This window comes from Lichenostomus cassidix, chromosome 2 (genome assembly GCF_008360975.1).
Source record: "Lichenostomus cassidix isolate B80296 chromosome 2, HeHo_3.0, whole genome shotgun sequence".
NCBI lineage: Eukaryota > Metazoa > Chordata > Aves > Passeriformes > Meliphagidae > Lichenostomus > Lichenostomus cassidix.
Window position 1 is genome coordinate 101,218,509 of NC_139482.1, and position 21,969 is coordinate 101,240,477.

The window sequence follows — 21,969 nt, forward strand, 5'->3', positions numbered from 1 at the left end:
GGCCTGAGAAACTAAGGAAAACTGAGCCAATTTTTTGCAGCCAATACATTGCACCAAAAGCAGGTTACTTCCAAAAAGGAATTCTACTCTCTCTCTTCTATAATACAGATTGGTGTTCTCTGTGCCCATTTACTGAATACTAACAGGCTTTTCAGAGGACATTGTCTCAGCTGCTTTCATTTGACCATTAACTGTTCTGTGTTCCACCTGTTAATGTCTTTCCAACAGTGGGAGCACAGGAGGGAGCACAAGAATGGTATTTTTGCTCAACCATTCAATAGGAGACAAAGAGTCATCCCATACCTGTGTTGTACACAGATGTGAAAAAGAAAATGTAAGTAGATTAGACACATCTGTTAATTATAGACATTCAGATTTATTTTTCAGGTATGCTTACGTTTAGAACATAAGATAGTGGAGATGTGAATTCAAAGACACACAGTCTAACCAATCACCTTATTAACCAGACACTCACTACAATTACAGGAACAAAACCAAGCTTGGATGATACTGTGTTGTATTCTTGAGTCCTTTCATTTGAATTTAACCTGAAACGGTTAAACTGAAAAGACCCACAATCTGTTGTCAGATTACCTGACAAGCTTGTGATCATAGCCCATGAACTAGGGAGTATGGCTGCCTAGTGGAATGAGGAAAAATGTTTTTCTGCACTATGCAGTAGGTAAACAGCTTTTTGTCTTCCCTTTCCCGAAAGAGTAAATACTGATCACAGCATCATGAAACAAATTTCATGCCTCAGTGGTCTAATTTGGGCAGCTAACATATGAATTGTGATTCCCTCAAGGCCCTTTCAATTGCAAAAAGTTCTACAATACTCCATAAATTAACAGACTTCATGTTCCATGGGGAATAAAAGTGGGAAAGACTTGAAAAGAGAAAAAAAAGTGCGGGAAATAAAGTATGATTTATGGATTTCACTTAGGATTGCTTCAAGGCCTGGGCACTATTAAACTAAGAAGATCTATGCTGTTTCCAACAAGTACTCAGGAAACACATGGAGACTAAAATAACCAACCAACTTAAAACTATTCATTTGTTTTAAAGAACATATATCCCTCACAGTTTAATGGATGGCAAAAAGCAAAGTATTTTTTCACCAGATAAATGTATACCTCTGAACTGGAAGTCTGCTGCACAGAAGAAGAGAGGTACTAAATAAAAGGGACAGAAGTACAGTAGTGAAATCCTACCACTATTGGAAGCTGCAGAAATGTCACTGCATTCAGTGGGTTTGTGATTTTATCCTGGCAATTTACCTGTACTTCAGACTAACAATGTAAATCTGAAAAAAAATGACAGGTACTGGAAATCATTTGGGAGCAAATTATCTCACAGCATTCCGAAATTGTCAAATCCAAACACATTAGGCTTCCTGATATGACTTAGGTGGCAGAAATGCTGAGAAGCCCCTGATAATACCACTCATCTGTATTTACTTATTTATCTATGTATTTACTATTATTTGCCCTTAAGGTTTTATAGGTGTAATGAAACAAACCACAAAGAGGATCGTAGAAAAGGCTTAGTCTTACTGGTGAACAAACTAAGCGTATCAGAGAGATTGCATGATTTGTTTGCATGTACCACTAAAACCTGAATCTCTCTTACCTGACTGCTATCCTAAATGTTCCCAGACAATGGTGTTCATTTCATCCTGGTTCTAGTGTCTGTAAGAACGTCTTTTATTAAGATGTTCTGTAGTTGAATATTGGGTTAGTGCTACTGGGAACGAAAGGATCTTTAATGTCCATTTAACCAGACATATGATGTAAAGACACCATGTCTTCTGACAGCTGTTGTTGATAGCTGCAATTGTACTCATAATCCTGCAGCAGTGCCATGAGATGTCATACACAGGCATATACAAAATTCCTCAGCATCACACCACGAACAGAGGTAGTCAGGTGATGAATGGAGAACTGCAAGGGCTGAGGATCTGTTACCCTATAATGACCTAGTGTGCTAAAATACAGCTGATCCTGTGGGGAACTGTTATCTCATAGCCTCAATTTGCAGCATCCCACACATGGAACTGTTTGATCAGCCTTACTGTGAGTTGCAGCAGACATCTGTGGAAACTGGCAAACAAGTATAAAAATAAATCCAAGCTATCCAGGAGATCCTGTCAACTTCTAAAACATTCTTATGCAAAGGCACACCTGGAATTTGCACAACCTTAGCCTGATTACCAGAGGGACTTCTAGTTATACAGGCAGAATAAATAAACAGTGGTCCTGCAGGAAGATAAAATTCCTCTGAAAGTCTGTCTGTCACTGCTTTCTTATCCTTCATATAGAAAAAGAAATAAATCTCATAATCATGTACAAACAAGGAATAAAGTCAACTAACCTCAGAAAGATATTTTGGAATTGCTATGCTGCTAATAAAATTACTTTGTATTACGTAAAATCTAGAAGGATATTTAATTTCTACAATAAAGAAATTACATTGCAGCCCAGTGAAGAATTTATTTAGTGTGTCCTAAATTCCTAAATTCCATGAAAAAGTTAAAGCTGAAATTATACTGTCCTGAAACATATGGAAAAACTGAATAGAATGAGGATTTCCTTATATTGAATTCTTCCTTCAGTTTTACAATAGAGCATTACGCAGAAGTTCAAAGATTCCAGAAAAGATATAAATGACGAAATAGCAACCCATTATTTTCTCATGTATGCTAAACCCTTTCATGACTAGAAAAATAATTCTTTAAAAAAATATCTTTGTGGCTTAGGAAAGACAGGAGTCTTATTCTAGCAATTCAATAGTGTAATACTGTCTTTAAGGGCCTGGAGCACTAGAAAAATATCAGCCTTGTATCAGCAAGAGGTTGGAAATACCTACACAAACCCAAATAAAACCAAAGGAGATTTTCATTCTCTTCACTGTATTCAATCAGGCTCTTTCTTATGTCTTTTTAGGAACAGACATAACAGTTCATCATTCATATACAGATAAATATGAGGCTTTGCTTTTCAAGAGATTTTACGGGGGTTTTTTGTGTTAGATTTCTTACAACTACACAGCTGTTTCACCCATCACACTTCCATGAATAACTTACGAAATGCAAATGCAATGGAAAAGGACAACTATAGTAAAAGCCTCAAACTGTTTATACAGCAAAAATAGAGAATTTAATTTCTAAGTCCCACCTGTTACCACTGCCAATTTCACCTATACCTTTCTCCACTTACTGCAGCTTCATCTGACTGATCTCCTCCAACATAGTTTCATTTATTTTAATTGTCCTTACTTCCTTCTCACAGACAGTATCTCTGTTCTGGCATGTTGGCTTTCATGTATGGAAATCACTGGGATCTGGAGGCTGGTGTATTCCTAATGCTAAGTCCAAATACTAACTATCGTTTGCTGTAGAGAACAACCATGTAATAATGGCAGCAAGACAGTGGTTAAACTTGCAACCCCATTATTAAAAGAGATCAAGCAAAAAGGCATGTTTTTGATACCAGGCTACACATATGAATAAGGGAACATTGTCTTTACTGAAAGACAATGAGTTGGAGACAGACTTTACATCAAGATCTGACACCCGTCTAGAAGCTACAGTACTGATTAAGTAAAAAATAATGGACTTAATGAATATAAGTAAGATTCTTTGGCTCTGTAATGCAGAAGGTCAGATTTGACTGTCATACTGGTCTTCCCTCCGCTTAAACTGTAAGAATGCAGTTTCAGCTGAAAATACTAAACAGAGACAGAGGTAAGCCAAGAAAATCTTTATGCGTAATATTGCAGTTAGCCAGTATAGACATTATAAGAAGGTCATGTGCTCTTCCTTGGGGATTTAGCCTTTGCTCATGATTGCCGCATGTAAGGAAAACACTACCTTTAGTTTTAAACAGGCATTCCACTGAAACACGGGAGGAAAATCTTCCAGCAGCATTTTCTACAACAGAATACCTACCATGCAGCAGTTCAAAGGCACTATAAAATCTAGTATTGATTAAATGGACAGCCCTATCATTTTTCACATTTTACATTCCTTTCAGAGTCTCTCCTCTCTCCAGATCTCAGAGCACTAGTAAAGAAAGAAATTACCTGTAGCCAGAGTCTGTCACTTGAGTCTGTTCCACCATTGGCAGTGCATTGAAAAGTAGCAAACTGTCCTGCATTGACTTCCACACTCTGAAGACGCAAGAAATGGGGAGTTTTTGCTGTTGGAAAAGATAAAAGTAATGAAGTTATGCAAGACCAAAGTACTGGCTATTAAAAATACACCAAACAAATGAAATAGCTCTGCTTTAAAAGGTTCAAGTCACTGACTACACAATAGGTTGGTTTACTTCCATGCCTGGGAAAGACCAGAATAGAATAAATGGTGCTGTTTAATTGTTCCTGCTGCGTTAATTATCCCAGCTGAGCATCCCTCTTTTAACAGCAAACTGTTAATAAAGATCATATTGCAAACTAATAATGTTTTGAAGAAAAACCCATTAGATGTTTACACTACCAACTAGACAAACCAGTAAGAAGTGATATTATCAGGGGCACAAGATTTTCTTTATAAGCAAGTTCAGCGTCTATAGAAGAGATCCTTTAGAAATGTAGCCCGCCAAACAGCTAAAATACTAACATAACACTCCTCCCCAGCTACAGCTGTAATCTTTAAACACAATTCTTTAATCAAAATTCTTTTCAGCAACACTGCAGAAAAAACCACAACACATTCTCCACACCAGTGCTTATTTTTCATTTAGAAAGAGAAAACAACCCCAGGAAAAATTAAAGCAACATACCTAAAGTAACCTAATGAATTAAATTGATACTCCAACAGGAACTATATCCACTGAAGGAGAAAAGATAGTGTGTGTATTTTTGTCTTACTAGAAAGATTCAACCCCATAATACAGAAAATCATAGGTATTTGATACAGAAACCTATCCTTTAAAGCACAGTATTCCCCAACCATTCAAATCATACTGCAGCCAAGCAGACTTCTTGCACTGTCTATACCAACAGATAAGCCAGGCTTTGCACATTGCTTTTCAACATGAAAATCTTAGTACTAGCAGCAGACTGGCAAATTACACATCTACTTTTTAGCAGAGCATTAAAACCATACGAAGTTTTGATGGTATTTTCTTGAAAAGCCTTATTACTGGGAGAAAATGCATTTTTAAGGAATTTATAAATAGCTAGCTAATAGAATTCAAGACAAAAGTTGCTAAATATCCAGTGCAAGACAGTGTAAGAAGGAGGAGATGGAATAAAATGGCTCCAATTAATATCTAAATTTGGGATAAAATATTTCCATAACCATACTTATGACAAATTTATTAAACATACTGCCTTTTTTTTTCTTTTCTTAAAACATTTCCCAATTAGGACAGACAGACTTGAGGCCAAAATTATCCACTTCTTTGCCTATGAAACTATTATTGTCAGAATATCCAGTAAAATTCTTCAGTAAGTTCCCCATTCCTCAGCTGTCACTTTTTCTCTTTTTTTTTTTTTTTAAATCTGCTTTAACCCCATTGGATTTTACTGTTTCCTTGGTCTTCTTAAACTGTAGAAAACTAGCTTTTCTGGATTACCAGCTATGGCCTCAGTGGAGAAGAGCATTAGGTTTTAAAAACGAACACACACACACACACATTTCTACATGCCTAAAATCTGCCTTCTGCTTGGTCTTTGATTGTATTACCCAGGCAACTGACAATCAAATATTTTTTTCCCATTTCAATTTTTGTTTAAAGAGTTAATAATTCCAGAACTGTTTTTCCTGGGCATATATAGAGAGAGTATCATTATGAGCTTTGCAAAGTTTGAGTCACAGAGTAGTTTTACTTCAATTTTCACACTTTTTCAATTTTCTTTAGACAATCTAACTAGTTTGATGTCCTAATTTCTAACATTTTAATTACTTCATCAAAGAACTTTTCATTAAAGCTTTTGCATTTCAACACTGTTATGTCAGAACTCTACATGCTATGGGCTATAATATAACTCAGTCTCCACATTAAAAAGAGCTATTTGCAGGTTTTGAGAATTGATTAGAACAAATGTACAGATCAAACCTCTCAAAATCTGTATAAAAAAATTAGTAAGCTGCTAAAATGCTGCTTCAGACTTACCCTACCTGAACCAAGGATATAAATTCAAAATGCAGAAGCACCTATACTTTCTAACAAGATGAGAGCCTGCTGTGTTTATTAGAAATAAGTGATTCAGAAATAGCAGCTGCTGATTCTGCATAACTGTCTCTGTGTTTGAAGAAATGTGTGTGTCTTCTTGCCACTAACAGTAAAACCATTTTTATGAGGTGATTTGGTACTAACCGACAGAGCACTTTTTATTTGGAATCACAGCTCTTACTTAAAAAGCCACAACAAATGCATGCAAGTAAAATATGATGTAAAAGGAACAATCACAGAGAAGTTGGTGTCTCCTTCTCCACTCAGTCATTTGGTCAGTAAGATTACAACCTACTATTCCGTGTATGACCTTAACACATCTTATTAAACAAACATCATATATGTGGAGTAAGGATTTATTTAGGTAGTCTATTCAATTATGTCTGGATAACTACATTAAAGCTTTATTTACAAGGTTTGTTTTGAAAATTTAGGATAATTAAGTATTACATATCCTTAATGATAGGATGAAGAAACATATCTGAAACATAAGGAAGTAAAACGGAAACTGAGCCATGAATCTTGGGAAGTACCCTAAGTAACCTTGCTTAGCAAAGTCTCAGCCCTCAGCCAGCTGAGTTTTCTTCGTAAGCCTTGGAAAAAATAATTATATATTAGTCAGCTGTTGTATTGTTCATCTGCTCTCACTAATGTTTTAGCTTGTTGCTGCACTGAATTTTTGATGCAGACAAAAGGCTCATCAAAAAATCTTAGAATCACAGAATCACTATGACCTGGTGATTTTGTTCTAAAGGAGTTGCCATATGGGCCCAGTTTGGGTCCAGGGCTCATGCTAAATGCTATACACAAGGTGCACATATGAGAGATATCTTTAAAGCCAATAAGGTGCCAGGTTAGCAACACTTTATATATAGTCAGCCTATATTTATAGCAGTGACATTGTTTTCTGCCATTTTCCTTATCGTTTGCTCCACATTTATTGAAGCGTAGTGGCACATTCATTTTAGGGGGTCTGGCTTTACAATACAAGATAGGTACTTACTACATGGATGTCCTAAAACTTTCACTTCATCAATAGCCACATATCCAGGGTGACCTGAAGTAACCACTTCAAAAACAACCTGAGAAGCAGAAAGAAAATTTCAGTGAGCAGATTTGTAACACAGGGAAAAATATTCTGTTATGGAAAAATACTTTTTTTAATACGTTAGGAACACCTGAAAAACAAAATACAATCATAAAACCCTAAAAATGTATTATTCTTATCATTAAAATTAATCAGAACTTAAATTACATTTTTTCACGTTTACATCATTTTTTGAGATTTACACGCAGGATCATATATAGCTCACAGTAGAAATAACCAAATCTTCCCAATATTTGGTCCGCCAAAGTAGTTATCTAATGAACATCTTAAGTATTAAGATTGGTATTTTATTTTCAGTGCTTTGTTTTGCAGAATGAACTGCTTTTGTTTTTAAAATTACAATTCTGTAGTATACAGAGATTTGCAGGGTATCAGACACAAACATACCTATTTTCAGGAATGTATTTTCCATGCTTTTAATGTTTCACCAAATACAGTGAATTAAGTAAAACAGATCCATTTGCCACGGTTTGTTTAACGGCTATAAATAGGTCACAAAATAAATGGACCGTTCGTGTCGTTTGAATTGACTACACTCTGAAATAAACCTCTCCAAAGTTTGGCAGCCTTAGCTTTGAACGTCCCAAGAATGTTTATATGGAATAGAAGAAAATATGCCAGTAATGTAAGCAGGTACATTTCCAAACCAGCAATCATGAACTTCATGCTAAAATCCAGGTTGTGATTTTTATTTTTTTTTTAATACGCCACTTCTGCTTGGGAAGTTAACTCTAATTGCCTCTTGTAGCTGGTCTTAGGAAGCACCTTGAGGAAGACAAAGCTTAGAAACTATTTTTCACACATATGCTGTATTTGACCTTGGAACAGATGCACACATTATATACCATATCCTTTACTGCAATTCTTTCAGTAGAAATTGAATGATACAGAATGTAAACATGTTATGAGGATAACATACAGCACCATACTTTATCATAATTTCCTTAAGTTGAATAAACAGTGTCAGAACACTAATTCTAATTTTAAAACAAACCTTCAGATGAGAAAAATTGTCATGCCCTCCTGCCTCTGCCTTCTCCTTTTTTCTCATTGCTCTACCTGTGGACACAAATACTGTTGTTTTCTCCCAGATTTCATCTTCCTGACCTCCATCCATTTCTCTCTCCCAGTCTCACTGATTTTAACACCACATGGCTGGCAAGGAAAAAATCACTTTTCATTCTAGTTCTCCCTCCTGTCTACACAAAAATTCTGACCTACAGCAACAATGCTGCCCCTAGAGGGATCATTCTTTCACAAGAAAAGAGAAGATAGCAGTGAGCGAAGTCCAAATGCCAACAAATAAATTTTTCAGAAAGAAGTTCTGCAAGAAAAGCATTTCTCAGTCACAAGCCTCAGTCTGTGGCCTTCTAAATGCCAGATGGCACTCTACTGGCTATTAAAGTTGCTATTATTGATCCACAGCAACAGGCTGAACAGGGTATGGATTTGGGTCCCAGCATTTTGTAGACCATCCAAAGCAACACCATTCAAAATTTCAAAGAATCTTTCTACAAAGAAGAAAAATTTCCTGATGGAATTGGTCTTAAGAACTATCTTGGGAAGCAGAAGTTCTTACAGAAGAAAAAGACCAGAGACTCATAAAGGATAGCTTTCATTCAGAGACCTAAAATAACTTCTCTATCCATGATTTTTACCCTCACCTTAACAGCCTTGAAATGGAAATTGTGAGAGAGGTGATGTGCACAAAGTAACCCTAAATTTTGACAGTAGTGCAAGACCTAAGAACCCAGCTCCTGTTTCAGTGGCTGAACATGGAAAAAAGAACAAGCATTTCTCTCTATTAACAAATGCAACAAAATTGCACCTTATTCATTTGTGTTACAATCTCTGAAAAAAAAAATTATGCCCTATAGTAAGCTGACGCCCTTGAAAGAAGGCAGAGACTGCTCCATTTACTGAAGAGCTACCAAGCCCATTCCAAGCAGGGAACATCTGAAAGACCATAGGGTATGAGAACCATGGCATAGCCCCAGGAACCTGCAATTAAGGCAGTGTTGTTACAGCACAGCAGTGGAGAAAAGGAAGCAGACAACTAGGTCTCAGAAATGGTGGAAAAGTTTCCCAGGGAAATATGCTTGAGTAAAGTAAGTCAAAGTAAGTCCTTGAGATAAATGCATCTAGGTGTGGACGCAAAGACCTGCGTATAAAAACACAGCAGGCTGTGGATATGATTATTGATTCCCTAGTGGCTTTGAGTTTTCTCTGCTAAGAAGAAAAATACCCCAACAATTAACTTTCTGGGGTTTATTGAAATGTAACTTAAAAAAATAAAAAATAATAATAAATAGAAAAATCAACCCTTCCTTTCTTATGGAGCGCTCAGCATAAGAGCAGCTGCCCAAAGGCCTACCTGATCCATGATCCCATCACTGCCAAGTAGTTTTTTTCAGATTCTCAACTTTTAGACATGCTAAATGCTAAAAAACACCCTGAGGAACTGGCACATGGACCCCTGTGGAGCAGCCCGCCAAACCAGTCTGAAACTTTCTGCTGAAAATGTTACTGCTAGATAACAGGGATACTTTGACAATGCTGCATAATAGTGTCTTTTCTGAAGAACTACCCAACTTCCAGCAAGACCAACAGGCTGAGCTTCATAAAGGAAAATATATGCAATACCTGAGTAGATCACAAAACTACATTTCTAATTCATTGTAGAAGTATAGCTACAGGCTCTCCAAGTGGCTTTAAGCACCTCAGTATGCAATCTACTCACAGGCTAAAAAGTCTGTCAATTCTAAACACAATTCCTTCAGTTCACAGGCAGAAACTGCAACCTTGAAAGAACTGAATCCGAACTGCTTATGACAACAGCAGAGAAAAACTCAATGACTGAATGAGATACACTGCTGTATCTTTAGACAAAATAACAGAAATGTAATTCCACAAAATAGCCAAGCAGTGTATCAAGAACATGCCAATTGGGCGTACAACTGAATTACAATTATTGACATTAAAGAGAGTATGTTCCAAAGAAAAGTATTACAAATTGAAATACCATCAGTTCAATCGTGCTTCCATTAAAAGCAATAGCCAAACTGATAACAACTTTAATGACTGTAACTTTTAGTCTCTTCTGACATGGAATATGCCATTTTTATTAAAGAGGCATTAAAGCCAATAGTGACACACCCATGTCAAAGAGAGACTGCTGATGTGCCTTTTACTTCATATATAAAAGAACAAATATCCACAAATATATTCTCTGATCAGAGAATGGAATGTGAGCACACCCGAGGAGAAGCACTTGAGGGTGTTGCTGGATGAGAAGGTTAGTATGGCCCAGCCATATGCACTTGCAGCCCAGACAGCCAACTGCATCCTGGGCTGGATCAAAACAGGCACAGCAGATAGGTCAAGGGAAGTGATTCTCCCCCTCTGCTCCACTCCAGTGAGCCCCCACCTGGAGTACTGCATCCAGCTCTGGGGCCCCTGAGAAGGACATGAAACCTCCTGTTGAAGCAAGTTCAGAGATGGGCCACAAAGATCATCAGAGAGCTAGAGCACCTCCACTATGAAGACAGGCTTAGATAGCTGGGATTGTTCAGCCTGGAGAAGAGAAAGCTCAAAGGATCATAGAATGATAGAATGGTTTTGGTTAGAAGGGGCCTTAAAGGTCATTTAGTTCCAACCCCTTTGTCATGGACAGGGACACCTTTCACTAGACCAGCTTGCTCAGAGTTCCATTCAACTTGGAGTCATTATGGGATATAACATTATAGTACACCTATAACTGTATGTACATACTGGAGATCTCTCTACAGCCTTTCAGTAACCAAAAGGGACCTACAAGAGTGCTGGAAAGGGACTTTTCACAAGGGCATGTAGTGATACAAGGGGCAATCACTTAAAACTGAAGGAGGGTAGATTTAGATTAGATGTTAGGAAGAAATTTGTTACTGAGAGGGTGATGAAGCACTGGTGCAGGCTGCCTAAAGAAAACATGTCCTATCCCTGGAAGTGTTCAGGGACAGGCTGGATGGGGCTTTGAGCAACCTGGTTTAATGCAAGGTGCCCGGGCTACAGCAGGAGGCTGGAGCTACATGATCATTAAGGTCCCTTCCAACTCTAATCATTCTATGAATATGACAGTTTATTCCAAGTATAGTAATATAATCCCTGTTCTGTTCACAGGCTGTGAAATACTATCAACTGCTGTATACAAATTCAGTATTTTGTTTTATTTAAGTTGATGAATGAAGATTACAGACTCAAATATCTGCTAATTAAGCATTTTCCCTTTTTAAATTAAAAAAGGAATTTGATCCTATGCATTACAGGTTTCTGAAAGTACTGGTAAGAATGCTACACACTGTGAGAGAGAGAGAGAAACCTGAGAAACACTTTGGTACCTTACTTATTCACTGAAAATCCTACAGTAGGGATGTCAAGACTCTTCACAAATCTGGATCAGTTTTGCTAGTAATTTCACTAGAAGTGAAACCTAGTAACTTATTTCACATCCAGTTTTCTCCATCATTTCCCATTTAAAAAGTAGCTTGGCTTGTAAAAATTAACTTTTTTACTCCCGCCTCCAAACTTTGCCTTTTCTCATGGCTGATGCAACACCTGCAGGCAATACAAAAGACTCCAGTCAAAACAGAGTAAAACACTCCAGCAACGTCAGACTGGGCGGCCCTTGGATGTTTTGCCTATTATTCCACCACCTTATCAGTCCGGAAACAACTGGTTAAAGCACGGAATTCATTTGCTCAGGAAAAACTGCTGAACACTGCCCTGAGAGCTGTTTTACACCATTCTCCCGTCACAGGCCTGCCAAACAGGAACCAGGGAAGCAGCTTAGCACTGCACTGTCCCTGATCCTCCCTGCTTCACTGAAGAGCAAAATTAGCTTTTCATTCCTGCCACTTCCCCTTGCTACACGTGAACAAAGAAAGGGGGTCTGCTCACCAACATAAATGCTTACTGCTGAAAATGTGCGACTCAAGATAACTCGTTTGTTCCAAAGAACAATAGAAATAAACAGGTTTTGTTGCCACACAACCTCACTCTGTAAATTCCTGCCTTTGTTGCTCCAAAATTACAACACTTTTAGTCAAAAGGTGGATTATACCTAATATAAACACCGTCCTTCACACGACTTAAAAATAGCACTTTGCAAAAACAAGAAAGAAAAAGGAGTATGAAGTAAGCTGCTTAAGCTCAGGCTGCAATCCTGTCCCCCTGCATCCCCAGTGAGCAGGCAGTGCTGCATCACACGCTGCACTCTCCAACTCTGCCTCTCTGCTTTACCCACGGAGCACCTTTCTTTGACTGTATTTTACAAGGCACTGGGAGCAGTTTCTCTCCAGAAAATTGGCATTGACTTGTACCCTGTGGGTTGAATTCCCCTCCCCTTTCTGACTCATCCTAGAACTACCTGCCTTATCACTGGGCCACAATAGCAGCAACTGCTTTCTCATCAAAGCCATGCGAAGGGAGGTTCCTGACCTGGTCCATCCCAGGCCCCTCAGAGGTCCATCACAGCTTATTGACTTGGGCTGCCTGCCTGTGGTCAGGCCTCCCTGGCTGGGAATTCACATCATTTCCCTCCCCACCTCTCACTCCTACAAAATTACCACCTGGCCCTCACACGTGCACTCAAGCACATGAAACAACATTTTGGTGGATGCTGCCAATCCGAGACCACAAAGAAACAAGCAAGCCAGACTGGAAACTGAACTCCTGACATTGAGGCTTATTCTTCTCTGTTTTGAAACCAGTTGCTGTCTTGTATTTCTCTGCTGAAGGCCCAGATGCCTTTCTGCTTTTGGAACAAGAGACAGGAGAAAATAACAGAGGCTTGTGTACATGACAAAAAATGCATGCCTCCTTCCTTGTGACCATTTTTAGACTGCTGGGGTTTTTAAATTTAGGTATGAGGTTTGCCCTAGTGCATCTTTCTCAAAAATAGCTATTCCCAAAGCACATAAGTCAATGAAGAAGAGCTATTTAAGATGCCTGACACAGGTTTGTGATTCAAAATGCAATATGCATTTCAAAGTTTCTTTGGAGTTCAAAGCACAGTTCAGGAGCTGTATGTGTGCAGTTGAATGCAACACACACAACACATGAGAATGTGAGCCTGACCTTTACTGCACAAGAAGCTTAATGCTCTGTCCTAGATGAGGATTTAAGTACATTGAATGAGTCCAACTGCGAGAAAAACATGTACAAAGCAGGTTATGAAACAAATGAAAGTTAAGTTGGGTTGGATCTACTGCTTCTTACTCCTTAAACTCCTGATTTGCAGGGGAAAGTGTCAGAATGGTGAAGAGTAAATCTCACCTCTGTGAAGAGATACCGTGTAACTCCTTTGTGTCCCTACTAAAAAAGATCAGGAATTACTGCCAAGCTCTTACCCTATTTTTTCATTTCACCTTCATAGGATTTTATGTTTAAAGGTGGTGCAGTGGCACAGACAGTTGTGTTACTCCACTGGAAGCTATTTTTAATCCTTTCAATTCCATTTCTGGATTTTAAATCTGCAGTGTTTCTTGTTTTATTTAATCAAGATTTGTTTCAGTTCACTGCTGCCATGACTGACTTCCAGCAAAGTACAAAGCAAATAATTCAAAATATAAAAACTGATAGGGGAACAGTGTGTGACTTGCAGCGGTGCTGTGCAAAATTGCTTGCTTGAAGGGTTAGAAGCAGGGAACACAAACCACTCTGATATCAGACTCAACTCAGTAGCAGCATTTTGCATATTGTAATGGTCAAAAATGGCAATACTTCTAAAATGCAAAATATATTTTAAATGCTACTAATTGGTGTGAGAATCATTAACTAACCTAAGGAAAACAACCCTAAAATCACCAGATTTTACTCCTGCTAAAAAATCCAAATGAGAAAAAAAATCAAAAGACTAAAATAAATAAAAACATACACCGAAAACCCCTGCCACCCTCTCCTCACTAGATGAGCATGCTTTTCATGACTTCTATTTCCAAGCATCAATTTAAGAGCCTCTCAGCCTACTGAGACTGCTTCCCAAGAATCTAAAAACAAACTTGCCACTAACCAGAAAAATCTATGTAACGTTTCATTCTCTTTTTCTATGTACATTCTAATTTTACTTAAGTTAGGAGGAGAGTGAAGGTCTTAGGAATCATGTGAAGCTTTATTTCGTTTGCAGGCTGTCTTGAAAAGCACAATAAACCCCTTGATGCTCTTGCTTAGGATGCATCAAGTAGACAATAGCTCAGTAAAACAAACAATTTCTCCTGTGACCAATGTTAAAAAGACGAAGGCAATGCTCCCTCAGGGGAGCACTCCTAAAGCGATTTTATGAAACAGAAATAAGACTAGTACCTGCAGAAATACACCAGCTACTTCGAAACAAATAGCTCAGAGACCAGGAGGCACAGCAGAAAAGAACAAGCTGTGCTGATTATCTTGGACCCTCAGAAGATGTTTGGCAGCTTGAACCCATGTTACTGCAAGTACACTGTAATCACTAACTGGACAGCAATTTAGACATACCCTAAAATCAATGGCAGATGTTAAGCAGTAGTACTTGGAAGATCGTTAATTATGGAATTAAATATATCCTTAATCATCAGAATGATTGACAATTTAAATACCCAACAAGTAATCTACAATTAGTGTTGTTACATGCAGGTTGTAATTGTGATTTGTGGTATGTATGTAGTACAGCTTACCTACAGTGTGAAACATACACAAATAATTATCTGGCAAAAAGAAAAGGGTACATTAAAAGAAATTAATTATTTTGTTCAAAGACTGTATTCTAAAGAGTCAATTCTAAATGGTGACCCAACCTTAAAAGAATTAACAAGCTTGGGCAACTGGTGCTATAACAATAAACTACTGTTAATTATTAAATATTTTGAACACTTAGCTTGTACTTGTTTGCAATACATGGTTTAAACCAATAAATCTTTAGCAGTTGGATTAAAATTCACTCCACAGTACATAATCTGATTTGTAGTCAGCTACCATTAGCGGGAGTTATTTTGCCTACATTTTTCAACAGCAAAACAGACACAGCACACTGTGGTTTTGAAAATACTGAATTGTATAAATATTATAACTCTGAAATGTTATCATATATCATTTGTCCTCAGAGTTCTGTAGTACATTTTGGTTTCATTTGCATCAAGACATTTTGTAGGTGTTGTACTAACAGAATGGAATTATAAACCACTTACAGACATGCAGATGCCGACATGGATTATGTGATTTAAAACACAACAAGGACGATTGCACTGTTACATTGCTTTGTCCCTTCACCTATTAATGTCACATCTTCTCCTGGAAATTACTCATCAGGAAACTACCAACCTCCATATATAAGAGAAGTTAAAAAGGGCTCCATCATTCCTTAAAAATCTTCTCAATGGACTTTTCTTAATTATGTTCAATAAGGTCAGACAAACTCAGAAAATCACTGGGAGGAAGTCTCATACATTTTGGAGATTTTGTGAGGAACACATGGACTTGTGCCAAAGAAGATCAGAGTTTTGGAATCAAATGAATAGTAGCTTAGGAAACAGACCTGGTAGTATACTATATATCTTTTACATGAGTCCTGTGCCTTTGCCACTATTCATGCAGTCACCTGAACTGTCACCTAACTTGGAGCCATATTCTCACACGATCCACATACACCCTCTCTCTTCTTCCTGCCCTTCTCCCAGCTGCTTGCAGCTAACTTCCTGCCTTCCCCCACAACAAACTGTGAAGAAGAAAAAGCATGAAAATTGATGAAAAGAGTTCAGAAACAATGAAAAATTGCAAATGTCAGCACTCAAGTGAGGAAATTGCATCACAGATCTCTGAGAGGATGGAGGCAACCAAAAACAGAGACAATTAACTGTAAGCTCTTAAAATGGTGACAGCACTTCTCCTTGAGAATAAATGAGCTTATTTACAAAAAAACCAGTGAAGTTACAGTATTTAACAGTGGTTCCCTGCACCACTGTTGATATTAACATAGCATAAGATCTTTTGGCACATCAGCTAAATTGCAGTACCTAACCACATATTATTTCAGACTATATGCAGTAAATGCAAAGAAAATTACTTACTATACTCCACAGTGAAAGAAACATTATGCAAAAATGTCAACATTTCTAGTGGCAAGGAGAGCACGTGGAATCCATTACACACAGACTCAGGCATCTATTATACATCAGCTGATTCATGGTAATCTGCTAAAATGCAGTACCCCATCCAAGCACTGAAGGACTCACCTACAAGAAAAGGTGAACAGTCCAGATGGCAAGTCTTGAAGAGAAAGAAGATGGGAAAGGTTATCCTTCCATTTCTATGGCCAAATTCCCACATTACTCAGACATCAGTTAGATGTATCATATTGTCAGAAATCTGACACAGATTATTATTAATAACATTACTAATAACATTTGAAAGTGTCAGAGGTTGTGTGTATTTTTATGAACATGTTAATTTACCTTAAAATTAATAGTCAGAGTCAAGGCTTCTTCTACTAAAATTCCCCTGTCCACATCAGCCTTTTGATTCAGAGCTAGAGTGAGACTTTGAAGCACAACCCTCTTCTTCACTGACTGCTGATTCCAGAGCAGTTCTGCTGCATAAAAACCAGACTCCTTTCAGAAGAGAGGAAACTGGAAGCTCCTCTAATTCGCTACACAGATGGGGACATTAAAGACTTGGGCATAAGTGACACAGTCACATGTTCACTCAGTATTCAGTGCTCCTGAACCACCCACCACGTTCAGAAAACCATCCAGTAGATTCCACATTATGAACCACTGAGTTATATTCAATGTCAGCCACAAAACTGTCTGTGGGATGCTCTATCTTCTTCTCCCACCATCCACTGAGGCTAACGATACAGACTGGTCCTCATTATTTCAGTCAATATAGAAAAGCCTTTTGGCAGTACTGGAAGGAGTTCTTAACACTGGCATCAAATTGGTAACATGAGGTCTTGATGTAAGGTTAGAGAATCATGGAAGTGTCCTGAGTTTGAAAGGACACTTAAAAATTATTGATTCCAACTCCCTGCTCCTCACAGGACTACCTAAACCCAAACATTATGACTGGCCATATGAGCATCATCTAAACTCCTTGAACTCTTACAGGCAACAAAACACTGCCCTTTCATCACCCTGAGAGATGTATGACTAAACCAAGCTTGACTTTGTGATCAGGATTTAGCCTCATGCTCCAGAGAGCCAGGTAGCACACAGCTTCTCTCACATGGCTCAGGTGAAGTTCTGCTCTGCTAAAATACCTGCCCTTCTGGAAAAGGCAACAGTATTACCCCATCAAGCTCAAAGACAATTATAAAAGCTCCACATCATGAAATTTGCTGAGATGTCTGTAAGCTTACCCTGAATCCTCTCCAGGAAGCCCTGATAATGCAGTTGCAGCAATTCCTAGGAACCTCGGGCAGAACACTGCATGCAAATGTGGACCCTGTGAATACCAGCTATACAACCTTCGAAAACGCAATTAGAGGAAAGAGAAAATCAACAAGTGTGCCTTTTTTGGATGTGCATGTATTGCATCCACTGCCAGGTGTCCCACATTCCAAGAATAAAATGCTCCTGGCACTCCAAACTCATCTTTTGGAGAAGGATTTTCTGTTTCATTGTTGGTGAAACAATTACAGTGGAAAAGACTCCAAAGTTCTTCAGCTGCTTTTTTTTTCCTTAGAAGAAAAAGGATTCAAAAGGGACAGATTGAGTTCACTTGAGACATCCTCATGGATGTTGCAGCCACACAAAGGAGTCCACTGTAGCCTCTCAGAGTACCTGCAGTGCACATTTGCCAAACTCATCAAGAGAAAATGATGGGGCAATAAATACCTGGTTACCTGAAACAGCAAATGCCGGAACAGAAACAAGACTCTGTCATGTGACACTGGAAACTGTGGCATTTACGTAGGAATTAGGATGTCCCACTCCAGAGCAACAGTGTACCTCCTAGGGAGGTCTGCAGTCAGGGAACCCCTACCTTGGGGACAGCTTTTCTTCACAAAGCTTCAAGCCATAAGTTTGGTGAAAATATTCAGTACAGGGGACCAAATAAAATACAATTCAAACTTTCCAAACTTCAAGTAAAGATGGAGGAGCCTCAATAACATCTCTATGCTACTGGCCGACTCTTATTAAACTAAGTTACTTCTTTTGGAGACACAGACTGTATTTTCACAGGAAGAAGGAGAAAAAACATTCAACTACAATAGAACAGTAAGTAACTGTATAATCTGTAAACCTTCCTACAGAAAAGCAGCACCCTAAGGGACTGTCAAGTGAAATTCCCCCTGAATCTTTAAGATGCAATCAGAATCCCATTCCTATGACAGCTACTATTATATTTACATTTACTAGTGGGAAGAACAAATGGATATTGCATTCAGAGTGAAGATGTGAACTGAGGATTCAAAGGATTCTGCTGGTTCTAAAGCAACAAGTATTGCTGATCTAAATCAAACTTGAAGACTCTACTGTAACAAAATCTATTGGCATTCAATTCCAGCATCCCTAATGAACTGAAAGAACAAGTAAATTTATTACAGAGAAACAGAGGTAATTGACTGAAATCAATGGCAAAATTTCTATATTTTTTTCAACATAATTAGTTCATCCACATTTAGAGCATGTATACATTTCACACACTTCTATAAATATATGTAAACATATAAACACAGCCATATGTATGAAAAAACAAACATTTAGCATCACGTACAAAAATGTAATTAAGATAAAGTTCAACTAGACATACTGAAAGGTATTTTGATTTAAAATTTGAAATGATGATTAAGAACCAGATGGCTATTATGAGAAACAGTATTTCATAAAAAGTAAAACATACCTGATAAAAATTGGGCCAGAAAGTACTAATTGCCAGTTCTGCTCTGTTCCAAGTAGCAGTGATAGATGTGTTCCAGACTGGGTTACCAATAGGACCATCATTAACCTTCACATATACATTCAAAGTGCCAGGGCTAGCTCCACTCTTGCTTGAAACATAATAGTGAAAATCAATACAATGTGTATCATTTTCTTTCAGATGGGGCATCAGGAGGTGAGCCTTCTGTCCTGCAAATCTCCCAGATGTATTCACCAACATGAAAGAACCTGCAAAAACAAAGTGACTGATTCAATTTATTTTTTATTTTTCTCTTCCTAATATGGTGAGCTGTAACTAAAGCATAATTAAAAAATAATAATAATTTAACCATTTTTCTTTGTTTCTACTAACTTCATAGTAATTTGTATTTGGTAGGTATTTAATATCAAATTACTTCTACAGAATCTCAAAATTCTTTTGTAAAACTAGTAAATATTGCAACCTTTATTCTAAGGCGGGCAGGAAAGAGACAAAAAAACCCAAACACTGAAGCAATCTGCACTGCAGTAAGTCTACAGATGGTATTATAGAAGCAACTACAGGTCTCAACTATCTCAGTGCTTCTATATGCAAAGTCTCTGCTGGGCTTGCCTGGTAAGGCTGTAGTAGTGGAGGAGCTACAGGAGTGGCTTCCTGTGAGAAGCTTCCCCACATGTCCTACAGAGCCAATGCCAGTTGGCTCCAAGACAGACTCACCGCTGGCCAAGGGTGAGCCCATCGGTGATAGTGCTAGCATCTCTGAGACAACGTAATTAGAAAGGTGGGAAAAAAGAAAACTTCAAAATTGCAGCTGAAGAGAGGAGTGAGAATATGTGAGACAAAAAGCCCTGCAGACACCAAGGTCAGTGAAGAAGGAGAGGCAGGAGGTGCTCCAGGCAATGGAGCTGAGATTGCCCAGCAGCCCATGGTGAGTCAGGCTGGCCCCTGCAGCCCAGGGAGGCCATGGATGGAGCAGAGATCCTCCTGCAGCCTGTGGAGGGCCCCACACCAGATCAACTGGGGGGGCAAAGGAGGCTGTGACTGTGGGAAGCCCACACTGGAGCAAGTTTACTGGCAGGACTTGTGACCTGGTGTGGGACCCATGCTGGAACAACCTGTGCCTGCAGGACTGCATCCCATGGGAAGGGACCCCACACCAGAGCAGGAGAAGACTCTCAGGAGTCTTCCTCTTCATGATGAAGGAGTGGCAGAGACAATGTGTGATGAACTGACCCATTTCCTGTCCCTCTGCACTGCTGGGAGGGAGGAGAGAGAGAAAATTCAGGAGCGAAGTTGAGACCAGGATGAAGGGGCACCCTTGATGTCCAGTCAAGGCCAATCCACCACAAGTGTTGCAATGAAATTAAAGATAATTTTATGTGTTCAGATGGTTGGATGCAGTATGTGATGCAGACAGACTAAAACATTCTCAATTCCTTAGCCTGCCTATAGCTGATCACTAGTTACCTACTTGACTAAGTGTGACAATTGTCTCCTGTCCTCAAAAGCTGAAAAAAAGAATGAACAAATGAAAATACAAGCAAACCAGTAAGCTTTACAGGTAAAAAAAAAAAAAAAAAAAAAAAAAAGTGGGAGTGAATTTTATATTATGGTCACAACTTAAAACAGCAAGTGACAAGAAATGTAAAAGTATTCAAATAAAGTTACATTCAAACAACTCTCACATGAGTAGCTAGTCAATTTATACTCTATTTTTCAGTGCCTATTAATGTGTTTCATTGAAGTGTGCCTTCAAAATAATCGTGTTGCAGAACTAAGGAATGTGAAAGACTGTACAGAGGTTAGAAAAATATAACATGATACCTGAGACATTCATATTTCTGAGTTGAAAAAACAAAAAGGAAACAATTTTATTAACAGACAACCTATGATATCAGAGAAGGAAATAAAATTTAATATCTGCTTTGGAAAGAAAACATATCAGTAAAATGCATGAGATAATTTAAACCCTGCATATTTTATAAGTCCAGAAATGGATATGTTATAGTTTCCTGCTACAAATGCATTGCTAAGTGTTCATATGAAAATATAAGTACACACACTTGTCACATATTTATTAGGAACCAAATTTTAATTCTTTTTCTTTTTTTATTTTGATGGGCAACGATACCTTTTAATGAGATGCAAATATTTTCTTGAAATGGAATGTTGGAGAACCTTTGTCCACACTGCATCTTTATGTTAAATAGGTTTAACTTTTCAATAATACTAGCTTTATAGTTAAATTTAAATTATTTATCAAGTATAATTTCCTTTCTAGACAATTTCTATAAAATTGACAGAAATGGAACTTACTCATAATACATAAGAATACAAATATTTTTCCTCCTAAAAGGCATTATTCTATATCTAATTCACAGTCTGTTTGTTACTACAACATATTGGGACAAATTCTTATTCATTAGTAACATAAACAGAAGTCACTGAATATGTTTTTTTTCTTAAAACAGTCAGGAAAGAAACTAATATGCCTTTCATCAATCAGTACATGCTCTGCCATTCAATTAATTTATTTACATTTAAAATATAAAACCCTTAAAATAGGTATATGTGCTAAGTTATAAGAACAATACTTAAAGCATTCATGAATTCACTAAAAATTAACTGGCAAGCTTTTTTCCATGTTATCACCAAGAATGCTGTAGAGAAATGTCCATCTCTGCTTAGCCACTTTAACATTTCAAACCAGTAGCTCCTTGAAAACCCAACCAATTTTATAGTCAGTGCTGCTAAAAATGCTGTTGTCCTTGATAAAGTTATATCTTTAGGAACTATTTAACTTTTAGCATCCTG

At 37.9% G+C, this 21,969-nt stretch overlaps 1 protein-coding gene across 9 annotated transcripts in view; it reads right to left on the reverse strand.

Annotated features, from left to right (window-relative positions):
- The window catches only part of PTPRM (protein tyrosine phosphatase receptor type M), a 445,877-nt gene that overhangs the window by 289,464 nt on the left and 134,444 nt on the right, over nucleotides 1–21,969 (reverse strand). For all 9 annotated transcript variants that reach the window (XM_085052574.1, XM_085052569.1, XM_085052577.1 and 6 more), the window contains exons 3-5: nucleotides 19,138–19,403; nucleotides 7,180–7,258; nucleotides 4,081–4,196 (exon numbers count right to left, since the gene is read on the reverse strand). In XM_085052574.1, coding sequence (XP_084908700.1) covers nucleotides 4,081–4,196; nucleotides 7,180–7,258; nucleotides 19,138–19,403 — 461 coding nt within the window. The remainder of the gene's footprint in view (nucleotides 1–4,080; nucleotides 4,197–7,179; nucleotides 7,259–19,137; nucleotides 19,404–21,969) is intronic.